This window comes from Barbus barbus, assembly GCF_936440315.1.
Source record: "Barbus barbus genome assembly, chromosome: 48".
NCBI classification, from domain to species: domain Eukaryota; kingdom Metazoa; phylum Chordata; class Actinopteri; order Cypriniformes; family Cyprinidae; genus Barbus; species Barbus barbus.
Window position 1 is genome coordinate 15,662,889 of NC_136726.1, and position 27,975 is coordinate 15,690,863.

The 27,975-nt window shown below is 38.7% G+C and overlaps 3 protein-coding genes across 11 annotated transcripts in view; 2 read left to right on the forward strand and 1 right to left on the reverse strand.

The window, feature by feature from the left end:
* Window positions 1–12,438, reverse strand: part of LOC306866911 (E3 ubiquitin-protein ligase znrf1) — a 35,801-nt gene extending 23,363 nt beyond the window's left edge. The window contains exon 1 of one of the 2 annotated variants that reach the window (XM_079412341.1): window positions 11,388–12,438. In XM_079412341.1, the coding sequence (XP_079268467.1) occupies window positions 11,388–11,775 (388 nt within the window). In that variant the 5' untranslated portion in view covers window positions 11,776–12,438. The remainder of the gene's footprint in view (window positions 1–11,387) is intronic. The other variant, XM_079412342.1, reaches the window with a different exon arrangement.
* A 1,641-nt stretch (window positions 12,439–14,079) lies between these two features.
* Window positions 14,080–18,422, forward strand: LOC306866860 (DNA replication complex GINS protein PSF3-like). The gene is made up of 3 exons (XM_079412258.1): window positions 14,080–14,377; window positions 15,218–15,451; window positions 17,785–18,422. Exons 1-3 carry the CDS (start codon window positions 14,207–14,209, stop codon window positions 18,013–18,015), a joined length of 636 nt encoding a protein of 211 aa, XP_079268384.1. The 5' UTR covers window positions 14,080–14,206; the 3' UTR covers window positions 18,016–18,422.
* Window positions 18,423–25,403: 6,981 nt separating this feature from the next.
* LOC306866346 (protein NDRG4-like) overlaps window positions 25,404–27,975 on the forward strand; it is a 32,754-nt gene continuing 30,182 nt past the window's right edge. For 2 of the 8 annotated variants that reach the window (XM_079411484.1, XM_079411487.1), the window contains exons 1-3: window positions 25,490–25,646; window positions 26,386–26,471; window positions 27,099–27,172. In XM_079411484.1, coding sequence (XP_079267610.1) covers window positions 27,099–27,172 — 74 coding nt within the window. In that variant the 5' untranslated portion in view covers window positions 25,490–25,646; window positions 26,386–26,471. Of the gene's footprint in view, window positions 25,647–25,905; window positions 26,049–26,385; window positions 26,472–27,098; window positions 27,173–27,975 lie in introns of those variants that run through there. The other 6 variants (XM_079411488.1, XM_079411486.1, XM_079411489.1 and 3 more) reach the window with 6 other exon arrangements.

Below are 27,975 nucleotides of genomic sequence, written 5' to 3' on the forward strand. Positions count from 1 at the left end.
GAAAGATCGATAGTCAGAATTAGACAGACAGACAGACAGACAGATAATCAGAATTAGACAGACAGACAGATAGATAATCAGAATTAGACAGACAGACAGACAGACAGATAATCAGAATTAGACAGACAGACAGATAGATAATCAGAATTAGACAGACAGATAATCAGAATTAGACAGACAGATAGATAGATAGATAATCAGAATTAGACAGACAGATAGATAGATAGATAATCAGAATTAGACAGACAGACAGATAATCAGAATTAGATAGATAGATAGATAGATAGATAGATAGATAGATAGATAGATAGATAGATAGATAGATAGATAGATAGATAGATAGATAGATAGATAGATAGATAGATAGATAGATAATCAGAATTAGACAGACAGATAGATAATCAGAATTAGACAGACAGAGATAGATAGTCAGAATTAGACAGACAGACAGACAGACAGAAGACAGACAGACAGAAGACAGACATATAGATAGATAGATAGATAGATAGATAGATAGATAGATAGATAGATAGATAGATAGATAGATAATCAGAATTAGACAGACAGACAGACAGACAGAGATAGATAGTCAGAATTAGACAGACAGACAGACAGATAATCAGAATTAGACAGACAGACAGACAGACAGACAGACAGATAGATAGATAGAATTAGACAGACAGATAGACAGATAATCAGAATTAGACAGACAGACACAGACAGACAGACAGACAGACAGACAGACAGACACAGACAGATAGATAGATAGATAGATAGATAGATAGATAGATAGATAGATAGATAGATAGATAGATAGATAGATAGATAGATAGATAATCAAAATAGAATGATTTCTTAAGGATCATGTGACACTTAAAAATACATTTTAAAATATATAAAAATACAAAACATTTAATGTTGTAATAATATTTCAATATTTCACAATATTACTGTATTACTGCATTTTCAAATAAATGCAGCCTTAATGAGTGTAAGAAACATGCAGTAATGTGAAAAATGTAATGTAATTCTGTGTGGTTTTGTATGCTTTTATTAACACCAAGAACAACAACAAACAAAAATTTGCACCTTTGTTTTCATTTTATGATAATAACCCTAGTCAACTGCCAATTAAATTATTGATCTTTGTCTCTTCACAGGGCGGCTTGAAAGGATCAGTGTTTCCTAAACAGTATTCAAACAAACCGGCTGATTACAATGAGGCCATTTACAGACACCAGCGATGCTTAATCAATCAGCGGCAGCATGAGTCTGTAAAGGACTCGATGATTACATCACAGAACTGCATCAGGAAGAACCCAAAGCACGACTGACGAACAGTTTGAGACGTCTTAATAAATGGGCAGTCGTGGCCCAATGGATAGAGAGTTGGACTCGTAACCTGAAGGTCGTGGGTTCGAGTCTCAGGTCTGGCAGGGATTGTGTGTGGCGGGAGTGAATAAGTTGTGGCCTAATGGTTAGTGAGTCGGACTCGTCATCGAAGGGTTGCGAGTTTGAGTCCTGGCAGGGATTGTAGGTGGGGGGAGTGAATGTCCAGCGCTCTCTCTCCACCCTCAATACCACGACTGAGGTGCAAGGCACCGAACCCCCAACTGCTCCTCAGGCGCCGCAGCATAAATGGCTGCCCACTGCTCCGGGTGTGTGTTCACTGCTGTGTGTGTGCACTTTGGATGGGTTAAATTCCGAGTAAGGGTCACCATACTTGGGCGTATGTCATGTCACTTTCACTAAATGTTGTTGCACATAAATCCACCAAGTGAGCCGCAGCTTGTAGACAGCTCATCAGAATACAATGATAGGAATATATCATGATGTTTCAAACAAAAGCTATATTGAACCATAGCCAAAGACAAACAGGCCAGTGTACAAGCAGGAAACACTGCATGACTCAGCAGAAAACCACATACAAAAACAGGTCAAACCATTAAAATGTGTTAAGCGCCTCAGGACTGACTAGAAACCGCAACTGGCCAGACAACGATGACTTCCTGTGACAATTCATTTGTCATAACGCGGTACACACATCCATCACTGCACGCCGAACCATAAAGCTTGGTTTCACTCGCCAGCCTCTTTCATTACAAAATATTGATCTGTAAAATATATAACTACTCTGGGGACATAGTGAACCATCTCTAACACTGAAGTCAGAGCTTGGTGTTTAAAGTCTCATTGCCATTAAAATTCTCCCTTTTAGTTAATGCTTGACAAACAGCGCTAATTTCTCAGAGCCTGACCTTCATTCGGGTTTAGAAAAGGACGACACAGCTGACGCACATCTGCACCGATACAATGGCAGTACTTCATTGTCTGCTCTTTTTAGGTGAGGTTTCTGTACATTGTCTCTCATACAATGACTCTGACAGCAAACAGAAAGAAGAGAGGCCCTTCAAACAGGTACAGGTCTGTGGTAGAGAATATCCAGCAACAATATATATTTTTCCAACCAATAAATATATATATATATTCATCTATTCAAATAGTGTTCGGTAAGCAATGGATGTTATTATAACAGCTGCAAGCATTGTGCAAACTAGAGCAAACAATAGAATCTATATTCACAGACATGAGCTTTTATGATGTAATGTTTTAAGTGGGATTTACAAGCCTAAGACATCACAATAAATCATATTTTAGAGATGCAATATATGTCTGCTGTACACAAAGTAGATATTATGGTCAGTGTTATAAATGCCATATATTATATTATAATAAAAACATAGACATACATAATCTACATATATATATAGATAATACATTATAGAATATACAATAAATAAATTATATAAACATGTATACAAATATTTGCACATATTAATACAGTATATTACATCATAAATGGATAAATATAATGTATAGGCCTATTTATTACTGATATGAAATATATAAAAGGATATATATATATATATATATATATATATATATATGCACTTTTAAATACTTTAAAGCAGAAAATTTAGATTTTTCTCTTGTCAACTACCTACTACAACATATACATATCAAAATATGTATGTACACAATATTTAGTAAAAATGTACTCAACATTATTTGAAAACTCTGAAGTGGGTAATCAGTTAATTATTCACTAACAGTCACATGAAGAATATTGCTAATTTATTCTGCAATTATGAGAAAACAGATTCTCGTAGATATAAAGACATTTGGAATATACATATATTTGCAATATATTATATCATAAATTAGTAAACACGATGTATAGGCCTGTATGCATTAAATACAATTTTATTTTTATTAAAAGTATTAATTTTTCTCTACATACATGATTACACGATTCAAAAATTAATTTTACACATTTGGTAAAAAATTAACTCAAAAATATTTGAAACCTTTTGCTCTGATCAAATGGGTTAATTATTCACTAAAAGCAAGTAACATGAAGAATATTGTTAAATTACGCACAATTAATCGATTCTGCAATTATGAGGAAAGTCCATGGATTTTGTCATTTGCTGGTTGGTTTATATATCACTTTCATCAATGGTATACTTGTATTATTAGTCTAAGAACATTCTGAAAGGAAAGAGCAGAGGGAAAAGGGGAGGAGTGCTGGAGAAGAGCGAGACAAGGATGTAAACATGGTGACACAGCACTGTCGAAGGAGGGAAAAGAGCAAGCGAGCAAGAAGACAGCGTGACAGCTTCTTTTAAAGCAGTGCCCATCAGAACAGTTTTCCTGCATCTGCATGCCGCCTCACAACAAGCAGCCTTGGATTCGAGAGCAGACGAGTCAAGGGCATTCCCTGTCACTAGTTGCGCGGGCGTTATGTATTAGCTTATTCAGCGCAAGTGTGTTTGTGTGTGTGCACAACATTTTGTAGGTTATACACAAACATATCAATTTTAAGTGTTTGTGCTATACTAGAATTGCTCAACGGCTGCTATTTCACAGCTCATGAGCGGTTTCATTTACATCGCCTCCACCTCAGATGTTTCTCCTAAACTATTTTACACAAATGAATTATAATTATTTATATAAAAAAGGATATAATATGATTGTGAATAATACCACAGATCTGATCGTTTGGTCCTGGAAGAATATGATCAGAAATGTTTGAAATCTTATTGATTGCATTTTATGATGGGTAGCTTAGCAAACCTGAGCACAGTTTGAGATATTGTTGAATTCTCTTTTGAAGCTACACATGTGAGATTATAAGGGATACTGTACACTGATATTAAAATTATGGTTGCTACCGATAAGCCAATAATAAAACAAAAAATGTGATACAGTTTTTTCTAAATTAAGCCAGATAGGAAACTGGGTCAGGAACGCCAGCTCACCACCATCCAAAATGTAACGTGGATGACAATTCCAGATGAAAAAAATTACACAAGAAGAAACTAAGACTTCTGTCAGTTAATCAGACACTTGTTATCCATCACTGACAATAATCTCAAATTTATCAGTCTATAATATACTGTAAGAAGGTTACAAGACACAAATGCATTTAAAAGCGAAGCACAGAGAGATATAGCGCATAAAAGAGAGCGAAAGCCGCAAGAAAAACAAATCAATATTGCATGTTGTTTTCACCGCTTATCAGCTCTCAAAGAACGCTGTCTGCAAGGAGGCTTATTGTGTCTCGATATCAGCGGCGGCCATCGGAGGGCCATCTGAATCACAGCCTCCGACGCTCCTGAATGGAACGACCAGGATGCCCATACATGGGCGTAACGTGTTCACATGACAGAACGAACTCTCAACTAGTTTCAACTTATTACCTTCAGTGGGAAAAGAACAGCTGTTTCCATGGCAACAACAGAACGAGAGGGAGGTAATGACATGGAGAGTGTGTGTGTGTGTGTGTGTGTGGTTATAGATGCAGACATACTGTTTTCCTCTGTAAACTTCCTGATTACAGGATGTTGTTTTGGCCCTTGAGAGAAAAGACGGGGGTATATTTTTCTCATCGCTAGCGTGCGAACGATCACGTAACAATGTGTAAGGTCTCAAAAGACATGGAAGTGAGCACACAATGGCGAAAAACTACACTGCAAAAAGTCCCTGGGGCGACACGAGCCGCCCTTGTGCTTGTCACAGGTTTATCTTTAGCTGGTCTCCACTGTATAATGGCAAGGTTTGGTTGCCGCTCCATGGAAACTGTTGTCACGGCCTTCTAATTGGCCGGTTGTTTGCACTAGCGCCTTCTCCTTCATTGAAGGAGCTCTGGCAGCAGTCATTCACAGGAGCCGCTACATGCAGGAAGTGTGCGTGATGGGACGGGGAGAAATGTCTCTCTGTTTCTCGCGCTCGCTCTCCCTCCCTCTGGGTCTCGGTGAAATGAGTGTGTGAGTGTTGTGGGGGTGGCAGGCTTGTTGAGGCCGCATGTAAGACTGCAGCCTGAAAACAGCGGTAGCAAGCGACAGGGTTGTCACAGCAACAGCCGACCTCCTTCAACTCCGCTGCGGTGTGTAGCTGCCTTACGATTCACAGGGGCCCTACGCAGTGTGCACTGCTCCCTGTGCACTGAGAAGGGGATATGTGTAGAAGTTCAATGTCATCAAACTTGAGTAAACACTTCAGCAGAAAAGGGGCTGAGTATGATGCCAGATATATATATATATATATATATACTTTTTTTTTTTTTTTTTTTTACAATTTTCAAAAATCTTGTTTTTTCATTGTGCATTCCAACTAATCTCAATCAAACTGCATTTGGGTTATTTTCATTAGGTTAAAAATTTACTAAAAATATACAGCTAACTAGCACAATAAAAACATGATAAAATAATAAAAAGCATCATTTTGGAAATTGTATCTGTTTTTGCAAATAAACTTCATATACACTTAATATCATATGCTTAATATCAAACTTCATATACATATAAAAATAAAAAGTATTATAACAATTGTAATTTAATATTTTTTTTAAATTACGCAAAATTATAATTTCTTTAGCATTAGCATATTCAATATAATATTTCCCATTATTTTATATCAACATATGGAATACAATAATTTGGCATACCACAAACACCTCAATTTAAACCCTCAAATTGTTTCTCATCAAATTTAAAAATAAAATAAAAATGAATATAGTTTATTTACATGAACATATTCAATATATTTCCCTATGTAAAATGAACTGTCAGTTTAAGATAGACAGATAGATAGATAAATAAATACTGTATACATATATAGATATTTATATAAAATTGACAATTCATTTTTGTATGTAATTTGATTACATAACAATTAACGTCCTATATAATTTATTTACATTACAATATTCAATATAATTTTTTATATTTCTTATATATACAATACATAAAACAATAATTTGACATACCCAATATATATAGTGGGTATGCCAAATTATATATATATTATATATATATATATATATATATATATATATATATAAATAAATTCAGAAGTTATTAATAATTTAGAAACCTCCTAAATTTAGACCCTCTAAATCTAGCAAACTTTTTTTTCAAATCACATAACAAATTCAATTAAAAAAAGTTTATTTACATTACGACATTCAGTATTTATATATGGTACAAAATGATTTACTCAAAACCCCTCATTTTAACTCGACCCTCACATTTTTTCTCTCAGCACGACTGAATATCCCGTGAAGTCAACTTCAGAGGCACTACCAGGCGATTGGAACACATCCTGTATATCTGTGCATACGTGCGTGTCTGATTTTGTTTTTGGGACTCTGTGTCTTCCTTTTGTGTCAGTAAGATGCTGCGCATGTGTATGTACAGCTGTGTCTTTGCATAAGTGTATTACACCCTGAGCTAAGAGAGAGAGAGAGAGAGAGAGAGAGAGAGAGAGAGAGAGACCAGTGAGGCAAAGAAAAGCAGAAATAATTTGAGAGAGTGACCTATATTTCTTGAATCCTGCTGCCAGACAGATCAGCACAGATGTTCCACAATCCCAACATTCCTAAAAGACTTGCCACTAAACCAGCAACGTAACACTCTGTTTCGGTTGTAATAATGCAAAATGTTGATGCTGACTTAAAATGTAATCTTAAAGTCTTCCATTGTGATATGAGGGCTGCTTTAAAAGCGGCAATCATGCAGCAGAGAAGGCCAAGTGAATGATTACTCAGTTTTCTAATGGGTGAGCAATAATGATTAAACAGAGCACTTTTAGCAGAGCGATTTCTGTTGCTTTTAATCTGCTTGTGTGCAGCAAACAGGTGAGTTGACCAGCCTTCAACACAAACGCTACAGCTTTAACATGGATGGACCAGCTTTGAAATAAGCAAACTAGCTACAGTATGTGAAGACTGCCATGACAGCACATAATGGAATTCATCATTTCGACAAAAAGATCAGCAAGAAATACCACTTTCTAATTGGAAATTAAACACTGCTACTCACACAACGAGCCTACAATTATTCAGAACAACTTCCTCTCAAAAAACAACTCAATGAGTCAACTTTAAATCACCAGTGCTTACTCTTTAAATAAAGGCAATTATTGATGATTAGTGGTGCTTGCTAAGAAAAAACATTACTACTACGATTGCTCATACTTATTTTCCAGCCCATAACTCATCCCACACGTTTGTGTTACAAACATGAATGACATCTCAAGTAGTGCGGCTTGTTGAGGAGAGGAGTGCTACTTTTCTAAGAAATTATATTCTCCTGGCAGGCAATAAAAAATCATGTATCATAGGATCAGAATATCAAATGACATAATAACATCCTAGCAATGCATTAACAACCACCCAGAACACATTAGCAACCATTTAGAACATAGCAACAACCTATATAAAATATATTTTCCTATATATTAACAATCAATATATTCAATTACTTATTGCATATTGAAAAATACTGAATAATATAATGTGTTAATATACAATATACTGAACAATACTTAAGGAATTGCTGCATTTAATATATTGAAATATGTGACAATATATTTATAGGCCTATATCGTAATATGTAATTTTATATTCAGTAATATCCTTCATAATATATAGATGTACATGTGTGTGTAAATATATTTGAACATACATATATTCATATTTATATGCCAACATGTATGTACAAAATATGTACTCCGTTATGAGGAAAATATCTATTGTGATATATATCCATGTATTTTTCTTTACATAAAGTATTCAGTCAATTAAGTTGTAAATGGCAAATCTCATTTTTCACCAACCAACCATGTTGCCATGACTTTAACAAGACATCCAATTGTCCAAAAATCCTACATTTTTACCTTTTTGTCAGTAAAGTTTTCATCTATTGCACTAATACAATCAAAGTGTTTTTATATGTATCAATATATGGTTATATATGGACCATGAACATATTGTGTATTGTGGACCATGAAGTATATTTAAAAATGTAAGCACTAGTTTCCGAAATTTAGAAATGTATTTAATATATTGCATTATATTTTTTTTCAGTATATTTCTAGTATATTTTGTAAGGGTAGCTACCACCCAGAATGCATTAAAACCATTCAGAAACTTTCTTTTTCAGATACATATTGTTTGTTTCACTGATTTGATCTATTTTCCATTTAAAGTCAGAATCAAACCCTAACCAAAATCTATTTAAAAGAAAAAGTACTAATAATTTAGTCTGCATAAATATCATCACCCCTTTCTTACAATCTATTGCATGCTCACATTAAGATCTGGCTCCATCCAATCAACAACCAGTGGATTGAACTCAGTCCCTTCCCTATATATTTGTTAATTTTTTGGTAATCCATTCACTTGAATGCAGCCTACATGACAATATAGAATTGCAAATGAAAATGTAATGAATAGAAAGAAAGAAAGAAAGCTGACTCCACCTCACCAAAGATGGTCAATGGTAATGCAGTTACTGTAAATATCATGAAGTTTGACACAGGAGATAAATGAATAAAGCAGGTAGGCTTAAAGTTCTCTATAATGTGTTGCAAGAAGGCCAGCCACTCGTGTAAACAAAACTTCTGTTTGCCTTGTGAGAATAAACAGAATTTACTTGTAAGACACTGATTGAATCCAGGCTCATTCGTGCCTTGTAGAGCCTGTAGGGGGCTGATAGCTCTCCAGATAATATAAGCTTATCAAACCTATACAGTTTTTTCAAGTTATTTCCTGAAATAGTCCAACAACAAAACTGTAAACCATAAATGTGAAGTGGATTATTAAAGGTGAGCTTTCTGTGCCACTGGCTGAAACGAATTGCAAAAATAACGAGTGTCAAACAGGTTTCCTGAACACTCCCTCCATCTGCCACTAGCCAAACAGATTGGTTGAGCTAATGTTTCTGCTTGTAGTTAGGATGCTCAAACCAACAGATTACCGTCTTAAAGGACTGATATAGAATAAATATGTACCTTTTGAGCATACTGGTTGTGAAGGACCATTTTATTACAAAATAGAGTAAAAAAAAAACAAGAATGAATTAATGTTTTTTAACAAATCTGTTTTTAACAATTGTTACAGTACAATATGTACTTACAGTATGACTTATTTTCTTCTGTGGAACACAAAATAATATATTTTGAAAAATGCTTTTTTTTTGACACTGTATGAACAGAAAACCCTAATATTTTTTTGTGCTTTTGTGTTCTACAGACGAAAGAAATACATAGGTTTGGAACAACATGAGGGTGAGTAAAAGATTACTATCTCTTTAAGTGAAAGTGCAAAAAGTGAAAGTGACGGAATTCGTGCTCTGCATTTAACCCATCCAAAGTGCACACACACAGCAGTGAACATACACACAGCATGAACACACACCCGGAGCAGTGGGCAGCCATTTATGCTGCGGCGCCCGGGGAGCAGTTGGGGGTTCGGTGTCTTGCTCAAGGGCACCTCAGTCGTGGTATTGAGGGTGGAGAGAGCGCTGGACATTCACTCCCCCCACCTACAATCCCTGCCAGCCAGAGACTCAAACTTGCAACCTTTGGATTACGAGTCCGACTCTCTAACCATTAGGCCACGACTTCCCCCTCCTTCAAAAGAGGAAAATAAAATAGCAGAGTAAATGTATTCACATTTATGCAGCTTTAAATTATAGATAAACTGGGCTGATATGAGTGGGTATGTTTAAGTCAGTGTTTCAGATGAGTCATTCCCATTTCATTTAGTGTTTGACATGAGAATATACCTATTTACTAAGTCTTACTTTCAAACACAGGGGAACAGGCAGTACTTTTCCAAGAACCATTTCCCCTCATGATCCCTGAGCCCCACCCTTCAGGAAGGCACCTGACCTCTCTTGTGTTCACGGTGACATTCATTAACTCACAGTAGCAACCTGGCAACCTGTGGGTGATCACTGTTTAGAAGCCAAATCACACACCATGACATTCAAGGCTGAACGCCTCACCTGTTAACATGAGCTACATTCCCTGAAAATGAGGGAAACCTTGGTGTCAGTGAAATAACCTTTAAGGGAAAATGGAGTCAAATTGTTTACATCTGGCATGTTTCCTCTGGAGGCAACATTTGGGGCTTGCTTAACGAGCACCAAGAGACTGAGGCTGGAAGACATCGGAGAGCTGCGGCTCAGGCCTTGAGAAGCCTAGTTAGTGTTGTTTCAGTCGTGAATTGTTCACTTCCATGTGCTGACTCATACTTCTGTCTCTTCCTAGAGGCAATGGACTGACTTAGAGGACTGCATGAATATGTAGCTTTCGAGTACTGGTTGTGATGGATCATTTTATTGGTTGAAACTACTGTAGGAAGCACTAAACAAGACTCCAAACAACAAACAATGAGACATTTCAATGTGAATGAACTCAAGAAGGAGTCGTGAAAGATAGACTGGGCATCTATTATGTTTATTTACGCTGATAAACTGACTGTTGTTCGCTTAGTTTGTCAAGCGAGTTAATATCGATCTCTCAAGAGAAAGGTGTAGATGATCTATGAATATGTTGACTTAAAATACAATTTTAAATAAATTAATGTACTTAATGCAACTCTTTTGGAGTTGACAAAATGGAGATAAAAATTAATGTATTCAGTGATAACTGATTCAGTGATTGCTCGCACAAACAACGATGCAACCTGCAGAAAAAGTCGCTAAACAAACCAGCAAACAAATCTTTTGAGTGAAGCGATTCAAAAGATTCGAGTCACTGTAATGAAACAAAATCCCTACCACTAAAACCCAGTCACAGAGACATATTGTGGTTCGAGCTAAGCGGATGATAACCATTGAGTCCCCCTCCCTTTGTAATCATAGCAACCTGGCTTATTAACGTCGATTCCCGCCGTTGGTCAGACGGGTCTCCCGCCGGCGCGAAAACTGGAGCAGCAGCGTGCCCTCGAGTGATATTCTGTGTTACATGCGGTGGCATCGATGTAGCTTTGTGCCACTGCGCCCTGTTTATGCGGAGTTTGAGTTATCACTTACCGCTATGGGCGCTAAACCATCGGGGCGCGATGTGCAGGGGCAACGTGTCTGCCAACGACGCCCGGGGTCCCAGGTAAAGCACACCGTCCGTGTGGTGCCCGCCGCCCGTTTCTTGGTATCCATTCCCGTTATGAGCGGGATCCGAGCCAGACCCCCCTCCGGCTCTGTCCGAGTCTGTTCCTCTGGGGGTGTAAAACCCGAAGGGCACCGTGGCGCTGTGATCTATGCCCATCCCCGCCACGGAGCTCACCGAGCGGCTGCGCAGTCCCATCGTGCCCCCTGGCCGGTAGTGTCCGAAGTGGGCCGAGGGTGGCACCGCGCTGTCATCTGTCGAGACACCGGGAAAAGCTCCCCGGGGCCGCCCCGCCGTGCTCTGTTTGCCCCCCATCCAAAAGTATCCGCTAAAAACGGGTGGGGGTGTCGCGGAAACGGTGTCACGGATCGCCCCTGCGGCGCTTCTCGAGCCTCCTTCAAACAAGCGATCAAGTCTGACTAAAAAAGCTGTGTCTCGCAGACGCAACAGCCCATTTTCCTGGTCGAATCATGGACCTAAAGTCTCAATAAGCACCTTAGGGAACAAGGGGGTGATAATAAAGCCGTTCGCGCGAGCAAAAACGCAACACGTTCTCCGCTTATAAGCAACTGACAGGACAGCCTGCCCAAAATCACCAGGCGCAACAACACATCCGCAGTACTTTGAATGCAAAAGCTCTCTCTTATTCAGAGAGGACTAACTCAAAATACACCAGCCATGATACCCGTCCAGTGTATGCGTCCAGAGGTCCGCTCGTCCTCCCTCCGTCTGCCTGGAGATGGGTTCAGCGTGTGCCGCTGCCGCTGCTGCTGGGAGACAATAGAGGTGGTTACTGCGCATACGCGGATTAACACTGGCGAGATGTGCTGTAAACGCGAGCATGGATTTACAATATTTAGCCCAAGCAATCAATTATTAAGAAGTGTCCCTTCTTTCTTTCTTTTTTACGCAGACAGCGTCTCGCCTTCAACAGCCTCTTGGTGATGTGGTGTTAAAGGAGGACAGATGTGACCCAGTAACGTTGCCATAACGAAGTTAACACAGAGGCGGCAGACATGATTTAATTTTGGTAGCCTACTCCTCATGTTTTCATTTGCAACAATTCAAAATGATAGTCTTTCATCTCCATAATGGGGCCAAAAATGCGAGTGTATTTGGTGAGCAAGCCATGCAATCATTTGAAACAGTTTAGTTTAAAGATCACAAACTGAAATGTGCATAATATCCTCTGTCAGTTTGCAGTTGCAAAGTACTTCAATGGCATAATTGTTCTAGGGTGCTGACAAATCATTCATTCACACACAATAATAAACAGGAAAAAGTAAAATAGTAAGAAAGTTGGAAGAAACACGCACACAAATATAAAGCATGCTGATAGATAAATGCAATTTACAATCAAATAATAAGCAATACAATCAAATAAACTTTCAGTAAGACAAAGCATCTATCTCTGCATTTCTTCTCATCGCTTGCAGTAAATCAATATATTATGCTTATTAATATTTCTGCATTCATAAATTATGTATAGACCACATCACTAATATCATAGTGTGCATTGCATAAAACCTATACTTAGATCTTTTAGAGACATGATCTTGTAACCAGGACCATAACAACCGTAGACAGTGATATAAATTATTACATTTGGTTCCCCTGAGGCTTTTTAAAATTAACATAAAGTACATGATTATTATATTATTTCCCACTGCCTGCCTATCTCATAATACAACAATATTTTAGTCAAAGTATAATGTGTTCAGGGCATTGAGCAATGTCACACTGAGGACTATTTTGAGAATATAATTTATGGGTAATCTTAGGATATGTGCACAATAGCCTAAATAAAACCATAATTTATGTCCCTAAAGAGATGAAATAAAACAGAGTAGAGTCTGTTCTGTAAATTTGACTGACCTTTATAACTGCAATACTGTCTTTTCTCTTTAAAAGAAGACAGTGACCTGGTATCGCCTCTTCATGAACTTATTTTTCATATATTTATGCTGTAAATCAGTGTATTTGAGTACATAATGGCATTTGCATGAAGATGAAAAGCAGAAACTGACTTGCAGTTGCAAGAACTTAAAAGTTTCAAAAGTTTTTAAAAGTGTTTGCTTATATTGTGTTGTAAACAACTTTTGAATTTACAACATACTAATAAGATGTTTATATTGTAAGTTTGTTTAATGACAGGCCACTGGCAAACTATTGTTATGTTTAGATGAGACTATTCTTGTAATGATTTCCAGTTTTGTCAGACAGAAGTAATCGCTGCAATTAAAGTTTCGTGGGTAAATTAAAGAAATAGTGACATCTGATGGCCAACGTGATAAATGCATACGACAGATTTATTGATCAGTATAAATAAATTTTATCTGCACAAACACAATGCATAAAGTAGTATTAATTATCTTAAATAATATCTTAATTAAAATACTTTTTCCTTATTTTTGTATTGTTTTTTTTAAAAGAACGTTGCTGATTAAAACGATTTTAACATATGTTCTAATAAAATAAGTACTTTTTTATTTACTAACCTAATTTTTTCTCATTAGCGTGTTTTAAAGTATAAGTGTACTGTAAATCAAAGAGGATGTCTTCATCGCTCTGTTATCGACTGCTCGCGCCTGTTTAGATGCTCCTCTTGCTCGACGCTCTATTGCTTCTCATTTGAAGTTGCGCGCCAAATGCTGCTTACAGTGCTGTTGCTTTTACATGCTCCTCTTTATTTTTACTGTCTATTAGTTTTGTTTGCTCATTTAGAGTTCACTCTTAAAAAATAAAGATGGATTCACAATCCTACACGCCAGTTCCCCCGGGGATCGGAATGGAGGAGAATTTCTTTTCTCTCGATGATATTATACTTTCTCACGAGCGCGTGCCGTGCAGGACTGAGAGCGCGCTCCCGCGACTCGGGTTCCTTGAGAAATCCAGCGAGACACGCGACATACCAGAGGTACTCGAACACGTTATCATTAATGTTGGTTTTAAAACTGTTATAATACCTTTTGGAGTACTTTTGTGTACAATGAGTTAAAAGGTATTGAACTGCTAGGCTGTTCAAATGTTATTGTTGCTATCAGATGCTAAATCCTAATCTTCAATCTCCATAAATCCTACAACCGTTTCAAAGTTATGATTTTTTTTTCATAGATGTTCTCAATTATAGTATAATTTCCTACACGATCAACAATTTTGCATCACCAAGGTTTTAACAAAAGTTATTGTACTCTTTTACAGGTGAGACAACAGTGCAAGTGAATAGTATGAAAGATACCATTTGCAACCAAGCTGTAAATTCCTCAAGTTGTGCATAAGTTGTGTCTGTTTAATGTGCATAAAATGCTACGAAGTTAGCCTTAACAACATAAAAGGACGAGTTGTTTTATTAGCCAAATGTTGATTTCCATAACTATCATCTTCACCACAGAATGTTACAAATACAAACGGCACTGTGGAAATATTTATGACAGAAATTATATTGTTAAAACTAATATTGGATCTGAAAAAGTCAGTTTGGTGTTGTTGTTTGTTGGACTGAGATGCATGGATAGAAAGTTCTTTGCATACTCATTAAATATAAGTAGGCATTTCCAAAAATCTCCAGAAGATTCCAAAAATCCTGGAAAGTTTCTGAAATTTACTGGAAATGTTCCACCTTTTTGCAACCCTAAATATAAGTCCCTGATCACGACATATTTGTATGGTGGTTTAATGTTAACTTAATATGAGAAACTGTCTTTTGGCACATGTGTTTTGTATGTGATTGATTTATTCTTGTGTTTTTATGTTTCAGGGCACAAAGATGGAGATGCCACTGTGGCTGGCCAAGGGCCTGTATGAAAGGAAGAGGCGAGTGCTGTCCATGGAGCTGCCAAAGGTGTATCGTGAGGGTTGGAGAACAGTGTTTGGGGCAGATCCCACTGTTGTAGACTTGCACAAAATGGGACCGTATTACTATGGTTTAGGCTCCCAGATGCTACATTTTGACAGCCCAGAAAACCCAGAGATTGCTAATAGCATCCTCCAGGTGAGCATGTCTATATATATATATATATACGGTCCTTCTCAAAAAATTAGCATATTGTGATAAAGTTCATTATTTTCTGTAATGTACTGATAAACATTAGACTTTCATATATTTTAGATTCATTACACACAACTGAAGTAGTTCAAGCCTTTTATTGTTTTAATATTGATGATTTTGGCATACAGCTCATGAAAACCCAAAATTCCTATCTCAAAAAATTAGCATATTTCATCCGACCAATAAAAGAAAAGTGTTTTTAATACAAAAAAAAGTCAACCTTCAAATAATTATGTTCAGTTATGCACTCAATACTTGGTCGGGAATCCTTTTGCAGAAATGACTGCTTCAATGCGGCGTGGCATGGAGGCAATCAGCCTGTGGCACTGCTGAGGTGTTATGGAGGCCCAGGATGCTTCGATAGCGGCCTTAAGCTCATCCAGAGTGTTGGGTCTTGCGTCTCTCAACTTTCTCTTCACAATATCCCACAGATTCTCTATGGGGTTCAGGTCAGGAGAGTTGGCAGGCCAATTGAGCACAGTAATACCATGGTCAGTAAACCATTTACCAGTGGTTTTGGCACTGTGAGCAGGTGCCAGGTCGTGCTGAAAAATGAAATCATCTCCATAAAGCTTTTCAGCAGATGGAAGCATGAAGTGCTCCAAAATCTCCTGATAGCTAGCTGCATTGACCCTGCCCTTGATAAAACACAGTGGACCAACACCAGCATCACTGACTGTGGGTACTTGACACTGGACTTCAGGCATTTTGGCATTTCCCTCTCCCCAGTCTTCCTCCAGACTCTGGCACCTTGATTTCCGAATGACATGCAAAATTTGCTTTCATCCGAAAAAAGTACTTTGGACCACTGAGCAACAGTCCAGTGCTGCTTCTCTGTAGCCCAGGTCAGGCGCTTCTGCCGCTGTTTCTGGTTCAAAAGTGGCTTGACCTGGGGAATGCGGCACCTGTAGCCCATTTCCTGCACACGCCTGTACACGGTGGCTCTGGATGTTTCTACTCCAGACTCAGTCCACTGCTTCCGCAGGTCCCCCAAGGTCTGGAATCGGTCCTTCTCCACAATCTTCCTCAGGGTCCGGTCACCTCTTCTCGTTGTGCTGCGTTTTCTGCCACACTTTTTCCTTCCCACAGACTTCCCACTGAGGTGCCTTGATACAGCACTCTGGGAACAGCCTATTCGTTCAGAAATTTCTTTCTGTGTCTTACCCTCTTGCTTGAGGGTGTCAATTATGGCCTTCTGGACAGCAGTCAGGTCGGCAGTCTTACCCATGATTGCGGTTTTGAGTAATGAACCAGGCTGGGAGTTTTTAAAAGCCTCAGGAATCTTTTGCAGGTGTTTAGAGTCAATTAGTTGATTCAGATGATTAGGTTAATAGCTCGTTTAGAGAACCTTTTCATGATATGCTAATTTTTTGAGATAGGAATTTTGGGTTTTCATGAGCTGTATGCCAAAATCATCAATATTAAAACAATAAAAGGCTTGAACTACTTCAGTTGTGTGTAATGAATCTAAAATATATGAAAGTCTAATGTTTATCAGTACATTACAGAAAATAATGAACTTTATCACAATATGCTAATTGTTTGAGAAGGACCTGTATAGTCACACAATACACAATTATGGCTGTAAAAAGCCATTATGTAAATGTTAACCATAAAAGATTTGATGAGTTATGTTTCAATTACCTTATCCTATTAGTAATGGGTGGTTAGAGGAAAGCTAGCTTGGTGTTATGGTTCACTGCTTCACATGCTGAAATCATGTCAGTTAAATAACTGAGGGATGTGTAATAATCCATCTGCTGTTTCGTTCTTCAACCAGTAGAGGGAGCAGTGCGTTTAAAATCATTACTAGTACTGACCAGTTGCTGGGCAGACTGATATGCTAGGTTGAATAGGACATACAGTTCTGTAGTGTTCAATCAGTGAACACCATTTAAGATCTATGTTAAGTTCAGGTAAAAGCCAGGGCATAATTTAGGGCTTTAAATGTCTGCTGCATAGTTATTATGGCTGGTACTGTATATTATTACAATACAACAGGTGGCTTTGAACTTTGAGCAAGAACATGGCTAAATTCTTCTATTATGTCTATAAAATTGCAAATACAAAATGTTTTTTTTGTCTTTTAGTTTTAGTCATAGTCTACTTATTTTGATCACTTCTACTGCCGTTTTTATTCAAATTTAGGAGTTCTATTTTGCAGCTGAACAGACTTAAATGCTTGTTTTAAGTGATAAAACTAGAGAACTCTCTCTGCATCCTATACACAGTATGCCTCCATAAAATCTATATACTCTCCCTATCTCTCTTATCAGACCTTCATTGGTCGTTTCCGCCGGACCATGGACTCTTCCCAGAACGCTTACAATGAAGACACATCAGCGCTGGTGGAGCGCTTGGACTGCTTAGAGAGGAGCTTGTTTAAGGCAGGCCAGAGTGGACTAAACAGTTTCCAACTGTGGGAAAAGGGCCGGTCCTCTCACCTCACTGCCTCTAGTCTAGTTATCAACTACAGAAAGAGGAAAATTACAGACCTGCAGGCTTGAAAGACAAAAAGATTACAAAGAAGGATTAAGAAGACTTTCCTGTGAGTGTGTGAGAAAATGGGAAAATGTATGTTTGTTATTAAAATTTCTTGTGAGCTTTTTACTGTACTATTTTTGTGTATGAACTATATTTCAGTTTGGTATATGGTCAATAAATGAATTTATTATATTTTCACCCTGTTTCTTCCTTGAAACTTCATAAAGGTCATCAATTCTTTATCTTTACAAATATGTCTTTTTCCCAGAGAGGTGCTGTTTATAAAGCAATTACAGATTCTTCCATTTATTCATCCTAAAGAGGACTGAACAGGTTTCATTTTTTTTTTTTTTTTTTTTTCTCCATACCCTGGAGTGTTATGAGTTTGCACGTAATGGATGTCAATAAATAAAACATTTTAATAAAGATTATTTCCGGTGTTCAGACTGAAACATAAACACTTAACTTTAATGCATTTATGCTGTCATATAAAGGGTGCAGGTTTCTGATAATCCATGAGCTCTTATATTTAGAATATTGGAGGTGACATTTGGATGCGTCATCAGGTTGTTCGTGACTATGTGTGTGTGAGCAAGGCTTATTTGCATCAGTCAACACATGGACAAATCAAATCAAATCACTGCTTGTCTCCACACTTCGGTGCCCCTCTCTCTCCTCTCTTAAAACAAACATCTATCCTTAAGATCTTATGTATATTTGAATTGGGAAATCTCTTTTCTCCAGGATCAGATTTCAAACGTCTTAGTCTTCTTCATTTTAATGAGCATGTTTATGAGTCCTAGCTGCTTGTTCATGTGTAAAATGTGGGTCAGCTGATGTGGACCTCATCCGTGATTTCGGAATGGAAGTTATTGATATGTCCCTCTGGGATGGTCATATCGACCTTGTTATCTCTCTGCAGCCTCAGTTGAGTTGGGTTGGGTAGGGCAGGAGGGATTTATTGACTTTTTGAAAGGTCTAACCTAAAGAAAAGTCACTCATTGCCCTACAGTTCTCTTTAAGTTACATAATTTGGTGGCTTGATTACAAATGGGGCAATGACTTTATTGAATAACCATACATATTCAGACAGTAAAATAAATGTTAATATTGGAAAAAGGGAAAATTAAATTTTTCTCTCTCTCTCTCTCTCTCTCTCTTTTTAGGATAGTGTTGCATATTGGTTGAGGTCTACAGCCAGAAGGTTGATTCAATTCCAAAAGGTGAAAGTCATGACTGTTGTGCCCTTGAACAAGGTACTTTGATAGTTTCCCGAGATTTTCCCCTGGGCTTTTAAGAACCCATTCAACATACTAGAAATGGCATAGCACTAAAACAATTTGAACATCTTAGAAACTACATAGCACCCCTACCTATGGGTGGATGCTGCACATTGGTGGTGGTTGAGGAGATTCCCCTTTCCCTGTAAAGCGATTTGAGTACCCAGAAAAGTGCTATATAAATGTAATTAATTAAGTTCAGTGTTATTGTATCTATCATTAAAGATTATTCCCTTCACTACATACAGAGTTAAAAATCTTAGGTTACCGTTCCTTAGCTTCCTAGTGAATGGTGTCTAGTGTTTCACCATGACCCATGCTGGGTCTCTTAGAACACTACCATTTCTTGTTATTGCTCAATGAATCACTCTTGACCTGGATTCACAGTGTGGCTTTTCTGGCTTGAGCTATAGATGTACTACTCCTCTTAAGAGTCATGAACATGGAACTGACCCAACTACTGCCAAATAACCCTGTTAATATTCAGTTTTTTGTTAAGATTCCATGACAGTGGCATTTATAGCTAACTGATTTACAGTACATGCAAGAGGTTTCTTTAAGTGCAGACACTTAGGCTATAATATTTTATGATGTGGACCAGTGGGCAGTGTTAGAAAACGACAGTTCATTACCAAACCAAGGCTTTCACAGAGATTGTATGCAAGCACAATGTATCTATAGCACTGTCTCTGTCGCAGCGCTGCATATTTTGAGTAGACTGTGTGCTAGAACATTTCTTTGTGCATTAAGTTTGCATTTCATTTCAATAGCACACACAGACTGAAAATATTCTGATGTGAACCCAAAAAGTTAAAACATATTTTTAAAATGCACTGGCGTCTCTCCACAATCAATAGAGCTCTAATTCATTGCAGAATTATTCATGTTTTTAACTGTGCGAGAATCCTGCAAATGATTTCATATCCCATCTGTCCTCCGCTGACAGTGTTGCATCTCTTTTTAACAGAGTTGGAGGAAAAGTATCCACTAGTGTTCCCATGTCTCTCTTTGAGCTTCTTTTGGCTTCTCGCCTTAGCTGTTCCAGCGAGCCGATTTTCAGACCTTCTTGTTTGAAAAGAACAGACACGACTCGGAGGCAAAAGAGTGAGAGATGGAGAGAGAAACAGAGGTGTCAGGATTAGCCGTATCTAAGCTAACGCCCCCGCGCTGCTCTTCAGATGTGGCTAATCTCTCTCCGACTGGGCTTGCATTCACACTGAAACACTGGCTCAAACAAGCCTGTGCACTATAGCAGGTGGGAGGTTGAGAACAGTGTTTTATCCCCCCTTTTTTTTTTATATGTTTGATGGTGGAACCTGTGGTGGACTTCTGTTTTTTTTTCACAAATGTATTTAGGTTAATGGCATATGGATGATTTAATATAGCTTTTTTTTGTACCACTTGCTGTTGCTAGCTTATTATTGACAATGACCTTATTTTCAAAAATATTACTCATCAGATCTTTTGTAAACATTACAGGTGCAATATTCATGCATGGTGCACCTTAATTTATACGAGCTGAGTGGTCCAACATGCCCAAAGAGTTCTTTATCAGATTTTTTCAGTTTTTTGTTTAGGCTTCGCCTTTTAGGACAAAACTATTGTGGAAATTCTACTGATGTTTGATGTCGGAATGGATAGGGTGTTGGAAGACATTGCCCTTTCCTTTCTGAGCTACTTGCAATGCCTCATTTGTCTGTTTTGTTTGCAGTATTGCTAACTGCAGAGTGACCTGTCTTTTATAAATAGGCTGAGCGAGTGTTGGATAAGCAATAAATGGTGTCTTCTCCTGTGTTTTTATGTCTTTTTGTCTCACCACCCCTCTCCTCACCTTGTATTTCATTCTCTCTATCAGTGTAAGGCGAAGCCAGTTTGACGGACAAGTGCGTTCAGGCTGATGAGGGAAAAAAAACATCCATAAATATCGAGTCGAGTGACCTGTTCTCCTTCATTCCTGCTATAATGGAGGGATGAGTCATAGCTCAGCTGTCCATCTCTAGTGTTTTTTTCTCTCTTCATTCGAGTGGCACATCACCACATACAAGAAGCATTGTGTTTCAGACAGAATCCAATTTGTACTTAAGCATGTACCGAGACAACTTATGTGCTGAAACACCTTAGCAACCGCATAGCAACAACCTACAGCTTGTGGCAGTGATTTTTTAATGGGCACTGTCACTGTTGTGTCCTTGAACAAGGCCTAAACCTTACAGTAAGTGCATTTCTCACGTTACTTTTTTGTCAGTTATGTAGTATGTCAAATAAAATAAGCATTTTTATGTTTCAGACAAACTCCAGTTCTGGATTCAAGCATGTGCCGAGGCCCAAGTCTTCATGGGGTTCAACAACAATGTGGTGATTGCTGGCACAGAAAGTATCAGTTCTTAAAAAAGAAACTCAAATCACACTCAAAATAAAGTTGATTCTCCATCATCAATGCAAAAACAGGCTGTAAATAGAACATTTGGATTCAACAATTGTAGACCTAAATGTAATACTGAAATCTACACCATATAATCTCAATTTATTTCCATTTATTTTGCAGCCCTGTGTGCAAGTGAAAACTACGACAATTGTGATGACCATTGTCTGGATTTGTTGCCTGTCCATTTTCAAGCAAATAATGATAAAAAAAATAAAAAAAGAAGACGACTCAGCTTTGTTCCAGTGAGGATTCTGTCAACTTCTATTGTATGTCACCCTCTAACACTCCTTATTCTACTCCAGACAAAGATGTACAATATTGACACTGTCCACATTGCAGCGAGCCGGCTGTGTTGCCTCTGTGATAGCACATGCCTTGGTTATGTCTTGCTAACTAATGAGCACTTTAAGGTTGTCACATTGGCACAGGTACAGACAACCAAACCTCAGATAAACACGGATTCAAAACGTGCTTAGCCTATCAGCTGTGGTCTACTCTGCTGCCAGGTTTCTCCAAATTCACCACTTAAAACCTGGCTAGTGTCCATCTCCTGTTCTAGACTTTTCCAAAAAAGGCGACTGACCTGATTTCTCTATATCGCAGAGCTAATATATAAGCAAATAAGGGTCAATTAGCCTGCAAGATTGTGAGCCAAGAATGTGTAACTGTCTTTAATTTGCAACAAACAATGAAGCAGGGAGGAATGTATACTATGCTACACTGCTGTGTACATTATGTGAAGTGAAGTGACATTCAGCCAAGTATGGTGACCCATACTCGGAATTCGTGCTCTGCATTTCACCCATCCAACGTGCACACACACAGCAGTGAACACACACACAGCAGTGAACACACACACACACACACCGTGAACACACACCCGGAGCAGTGGGCAGCCATTTTATGCTGCAGCGCCCGGGGAGCAGTTGGGGGTTCGGTGCCACCTCAGTCGTGGTATTGAGGGTGGAGAGAGCGCTGGACATTCACTCCCCCCACCTACAATTCCTGCCGACCGGAGACTCGAACCTTTGGATTACAAGTCTGACTCTAACCATTAGGCCACGACTTTATGTGGTGATAACTAGTCCATAATTCCTAATAAATCTAAACATTATAATTTGGGACTGGTTTGACTAGTGTATTAGCAAGTTTTAAGTTGAAGAGCAGAAAGCATCCTTCAGCAAAGAATATGTCAGACTGCAGAATAATATGAGTTGATTATATGTGACATCTCTCATTCAGTCAACTCAACAAGTGTGCTGAAATACTGTAGGTTGGCTTTAACATCTCTCTCAAACAATGACAGAAGCTGTCATTGTTGATTCAGTCACCAAATCATATTTCATTTGATTTTATATTGTTAAAATTTAGGAACAGTAGGAACACTAGTGTGTTGGCATGTGCTCCCATTCCCCCCCATGACTTTTCAACTGCGCCAACAAGATAATGAGAAAAGTTTATTTAGATTCCTGATTCTGGCTCCATAGTGGGTTATATGGACTTTCCAACAGCAAAAGACCCTCAGAATTGCCAGGGAAAAGTTTTATAGCCATTTCAAAATTGCTGGCAATTTCCAGCCAGAAGCTACTGACGGAGTCAGAATAGCCAGTAACATTTTTCTTGGTACAGCATTAAAGAATATTAAAGACAGTAAGACTGTAGGGGAAAACAAGGCATGGTGCAAATTTTCCATCCTTTGGATGTGTTAATTAGGATATTGATTTACTGCGATTCAAGGCTCTTGGCATCTTGCAAATGACAAGCAATTTGCACACTGTATGTCATCTCCATCAGTACCATCATCATTGTTAATATTACCATCCCAAACATTTATTAATTTGTTTGCATCAAAAATATGTAGTCAGGCATACAGCTTATTCTGAATGACCATTCTTTTTTTTTTTATTATTGTTGTAGTTACGGTATCTACCAACAGGACTGGCTAACTGGACCATGTTAACCAGCCTTGAACCCTAGACTGCCTCAGTACATTTAGACTAAGAATCAGAGTCAGAATCAGAATCAGAATGAGCTTTTATTGCCAGGTATGTTTACACATACGAGGAATTTGTTTTCGTGACAGAAGCTTCCACAGTGCAACAGAATGACAGTGACTGAACAAAAAACACAGATAATAAAAAGAATAATAATATAATGTAGACTAAGTATGTGTGTTAGATAAATAAGTGTATAAATAGTGCGTGTGCCACAATTATTGTCAGGTGTTCATGAGATGGATTGCCTAAGGGAAGAAACTGTTCCTGTGCCTGGCCGTTCTGGTGCTCGGAGCTCTGTAGCGTCGATCAGACGGCAACAGTTCAAAGAGGGAGTTTGACAGTTTGCCAGTCCTTTTGCTCACTCTGGATGAGTACAGTTCTTGGAGAGTGGGGAGAGTTGTACCAGTCCAGACTGCCCTCTGTAGTCTTCTGAGGTCAGATTTGGTAGCTGAGCTGAACCAGACCGTTATTGAAGTGCAGAGGACGGATTCAATGATGGCGGCGTAGAACTGTTTCAGCAGCTCCTGTGGGAGGTTGAACGTCCTCAGCTGGTGAAGGAAGTACAACCTCTGCTGGGCCTTTTTAACAATGGAGTCTACATAAATGTCCCACTTCAGGTCCTGGGAGATGGTGGTGCCCAGGATCCAGAATGACTCCACTATCGTAACAGTGCTGTTCATGATGGTGAGTGGGGGGAGAGCAGGGGGGTTTCTCCTGAAGTCCACGATCATCTCCACAATTTCAAGCGTGTTGAGCTCTATGTTGTTAAGACTGCACCAGACAGCCAGCTCCTTAACCTCCTGTCTGTAAGCAGACTCGTCACCGTCCTGAATGAGGCCGATGAGGAGCTTGACAGAGGGGTCTTTAGATGTGCAGTCGTTGGTGAACAGGGAGAAGAGCAGTGGGGAGAGAACACAGCCCTGAGGAGCTCCAGTGCTGATCGTACGAGTGCTGGATGTGTATTTTCCCAGCCTCACTAGCTGCTGCCTGTCTGTCAGGAAGCTGTTGATCCACTGACAGATGGAGGTGGGGACGGAGAGCTGAGTTAGTTTGAGCAGGAGGAGGTTTGGAATGATAGTTTTAAAGGCCGAGCTGAAGTCCACAAACAGGATAGAGCCAGTTTAGCTATAGAAGGTATACTAGCAAAAATTGAATAATTCCAAGTTAGGGAGAGGGTGAACAATATGCCTAATTACAGCTGTTTTTGGTGTAAGAATCCTTGACTAACATTAGAAGTAGTCTTCAGGGAAAAGTGCAAATTGATATTAAAGAGTACAAAGAAGAAGAAAACACTGCTCTGTACCAACATATGCATGGGCGTGTCCTCGATTCATGCTGTGATAAGTAAATGTGTGGGTTTGTTATAGCAGTGTTTGGGTGGGTATATGAGTATGTACTTATAATCTTGGGTGTAGAGTTTATAGTAAAAACTGACTTGATAAAAGCTCATGCTGCCAAATTTGTGCTTTCTCCCTGAAGTGTAAGAATCGTTTGTACAGAGCTGCCAATTGTGGTCTAAATGGACAGCCTTTCATTCTAAGCCTCCAGGCTTTTCTCAATATCCCTGTCTCACTATTTCTTTCTCCTTTCCGTCTCCTTGGCTCCTTCCTTCCTGTCTGCCCTTTGCTATTCTTTCACTCCTCTCCTTGTGTGTGCCTCTTCTCTGTCCCTCTCTGTGATTGCTCTTGCTCTCTCCCTCCCTCTGTCTCACTCTCATCTGTTGGTATGGCTCAGGCTGCATCATCCAAGAGGACACGTGTTCTCTGTTTATTACAGAGCAAAAGAAGGGAGGGGAAGAGTGAGCGAATGAGGGAGGGTGGAACAGAGATTCACACAGCATAGCCCTCACTGGGTAGACAGCATCGCTCCAAAAGGCATTCACGAGCAAACAAAAAGAGGCTAAACACATCAGAATCCTTTAAGACGACAACAGAACACAGTCCTTCAGCGAGGTAAGAAATATCTCTTTCCTTATTGTGGTCATTTTTGCAATTAGACATAATTTAGAATGATCATTCAAGAGACCTCTAAGACATCTGTTATTAGGTCATGTTAAATACTTTGTTGCTTCGGTGCAAGGTGTACTGTATGAAGATACAATCAGATCAAAAAGTGCCCAACACAGGGCCTTGAGGGACTCCATCTCAAGAGAAGCATTAGAGTCCCTCCTACGAGTATTACAGCGCTTGTGTCATAAGCTACGCTTTATAGTTCCAGCCTCTGCATTGGCGTGAAAGGGAGGTCGACAGGTTAAATTTATTAACCCCACAAAATAACTGCGTCAGGCAGGGAAGCTTTGCCAAAAACAGCAAGCCAGTTGCAGTCCATCATCCAGACCACCCCTTAAATTCAGGGTAAGTCTACTAACAGGTGTCCTTTCCTGTTCATTGTAGTAATGCTGTTTGCCGTGGTGCTGAGAAGTATTCAGGTCTGTGTAATAACAGATAAGCAGAGTTTTTGTTTTCCTAATCTCAATAACACTTCACAGAATATCTGACGCCAGTTTACCTGGTTGGATGCCAGCTTGCATAGGAGGCCAGGAGGGCCGTGGAACTTTCCAGGGTGGATAAACTGACTTATCATAAACTTTGACACTTTCAGTTTAAAGGGGTGATTAATGATATTGTTGGCACGTACCTTAAGATGAAAATATTTATGTTGAGTTTAAAATACAACTGTTTTATGCTACAGCTAAAGGCAACTGCCACACCTTTGTCACATGTGATTGACAACATGGAGTGCAGCTGAAATACATTGGTTTGTGGAAATTCAAGAAGGTACTTCAATTACTAATGTGTGGGATGATTACAACTGTAAAGATGAATGATAACATGTGGCATGGTTTTGAAAATATATAATTGAAAATAATGGATATTTTTCATTCAGCCTTGTAAAAAATCTGGCAATACTGACGCAACTTTCTGCAAGGCTGATTAATTTTTTTTTGCTAAATCTCCCTGCAAGACAACAACGAGATGCCCCCATTTCTACATTATATAACAATGCAACAGACGCCTTGGAAACTTTTCTGTCTCACTCATACAAAACCCATACCTCCTGGAAGCCTTTCCTGTTAGAACTGTTGTACTGTTCCTTCACTGAGCATGGAAAAAGATTCTTCAATAAACTGCATGTTAGCTTTACTTTAATAGATACTCCTGGCTTGATATTTATATAAAGAATGTCATTTTTAGAGGATTTTGTGAATTGCCTAGAACCTTTTCATAAAACTTCTCGTAAGAAGCATGCCCTGGGACAAGTCTGCATTTAAGTGTACAGAAGCTAAACTCGGAGGGGGCTTCCTCAATATCTTGCCCAGTTTAACGTACTTACTGTGAGAGTTATCTGAATACCGAATATTGTGTATAGCTGAATTACAAATGGATCTTGTTTTGTACTGATAGATGGGGCCTGGATTGTTCTGGAACTTCCCATCCAAGACTAGCTGCACGGTTCCACAGAGCCTGCTGCAGACAATGTACGTAGTACTGCCTGTAAACGAGGTTGTAGCCTTTCTTTTCCGTATTTTTTAGCATCCATCCCTTCATTTTTTGTTTGTCTCGTTGCTTGTGAAATCCATGGCCCGTTGCTGTGTCTGACCACATAATGATCACACCTTGATTTGTCGACCAATCACTGGGCAATGGCCAAACAAGTTCAAGTGTCAATAACCATCATTACTCTGCCGTAGATCATTATTCATAATTCATCGGCCAATAGCTGTTGATTGTTTCAGCCTTCAGTCTCTGACCAATCTGTTCATGTAGGTTTATGTGTTCAAGCTGATTTCATGTAAAAAGATTATTTTATACTTTATCGTAAGTCTCAAGTCCACTATATATACAGTAGGAATCTGAATTATGAAGTCTTGAATATCTTTTAATCAGTTGTTGCCTGAGCTATGTGTTTTTTGATATTGAAAATAAATGTTCATATACCAAGATGCATATCGACCTTGATGTCCATTGTTCTGTTTTGGTGGCTTTTGTACTTTGGATGTTTTTCTGTTCAAGAGGGTCCTTCAAAACTTGAATTGCCTTCTGTAGTTCTTGACCTCCAGTGCTCCCAATGCAGCTTATAATCAACTGAGCCACGTGACACCAATTTCATGTTAATGAACTACAATAAATGAAAAATCTCCATGAATAATTTGACTGCACATGAGTGAAGAAAGCTATTATGGACTTGATTGTATTCTGTTCGGACCTAAATAGGTGTGCAGCTGTGATAAATGCCCAGGCCGAGGTGAAAGATTGCTTCTTGAAAGCTTTTAGCTGCAGG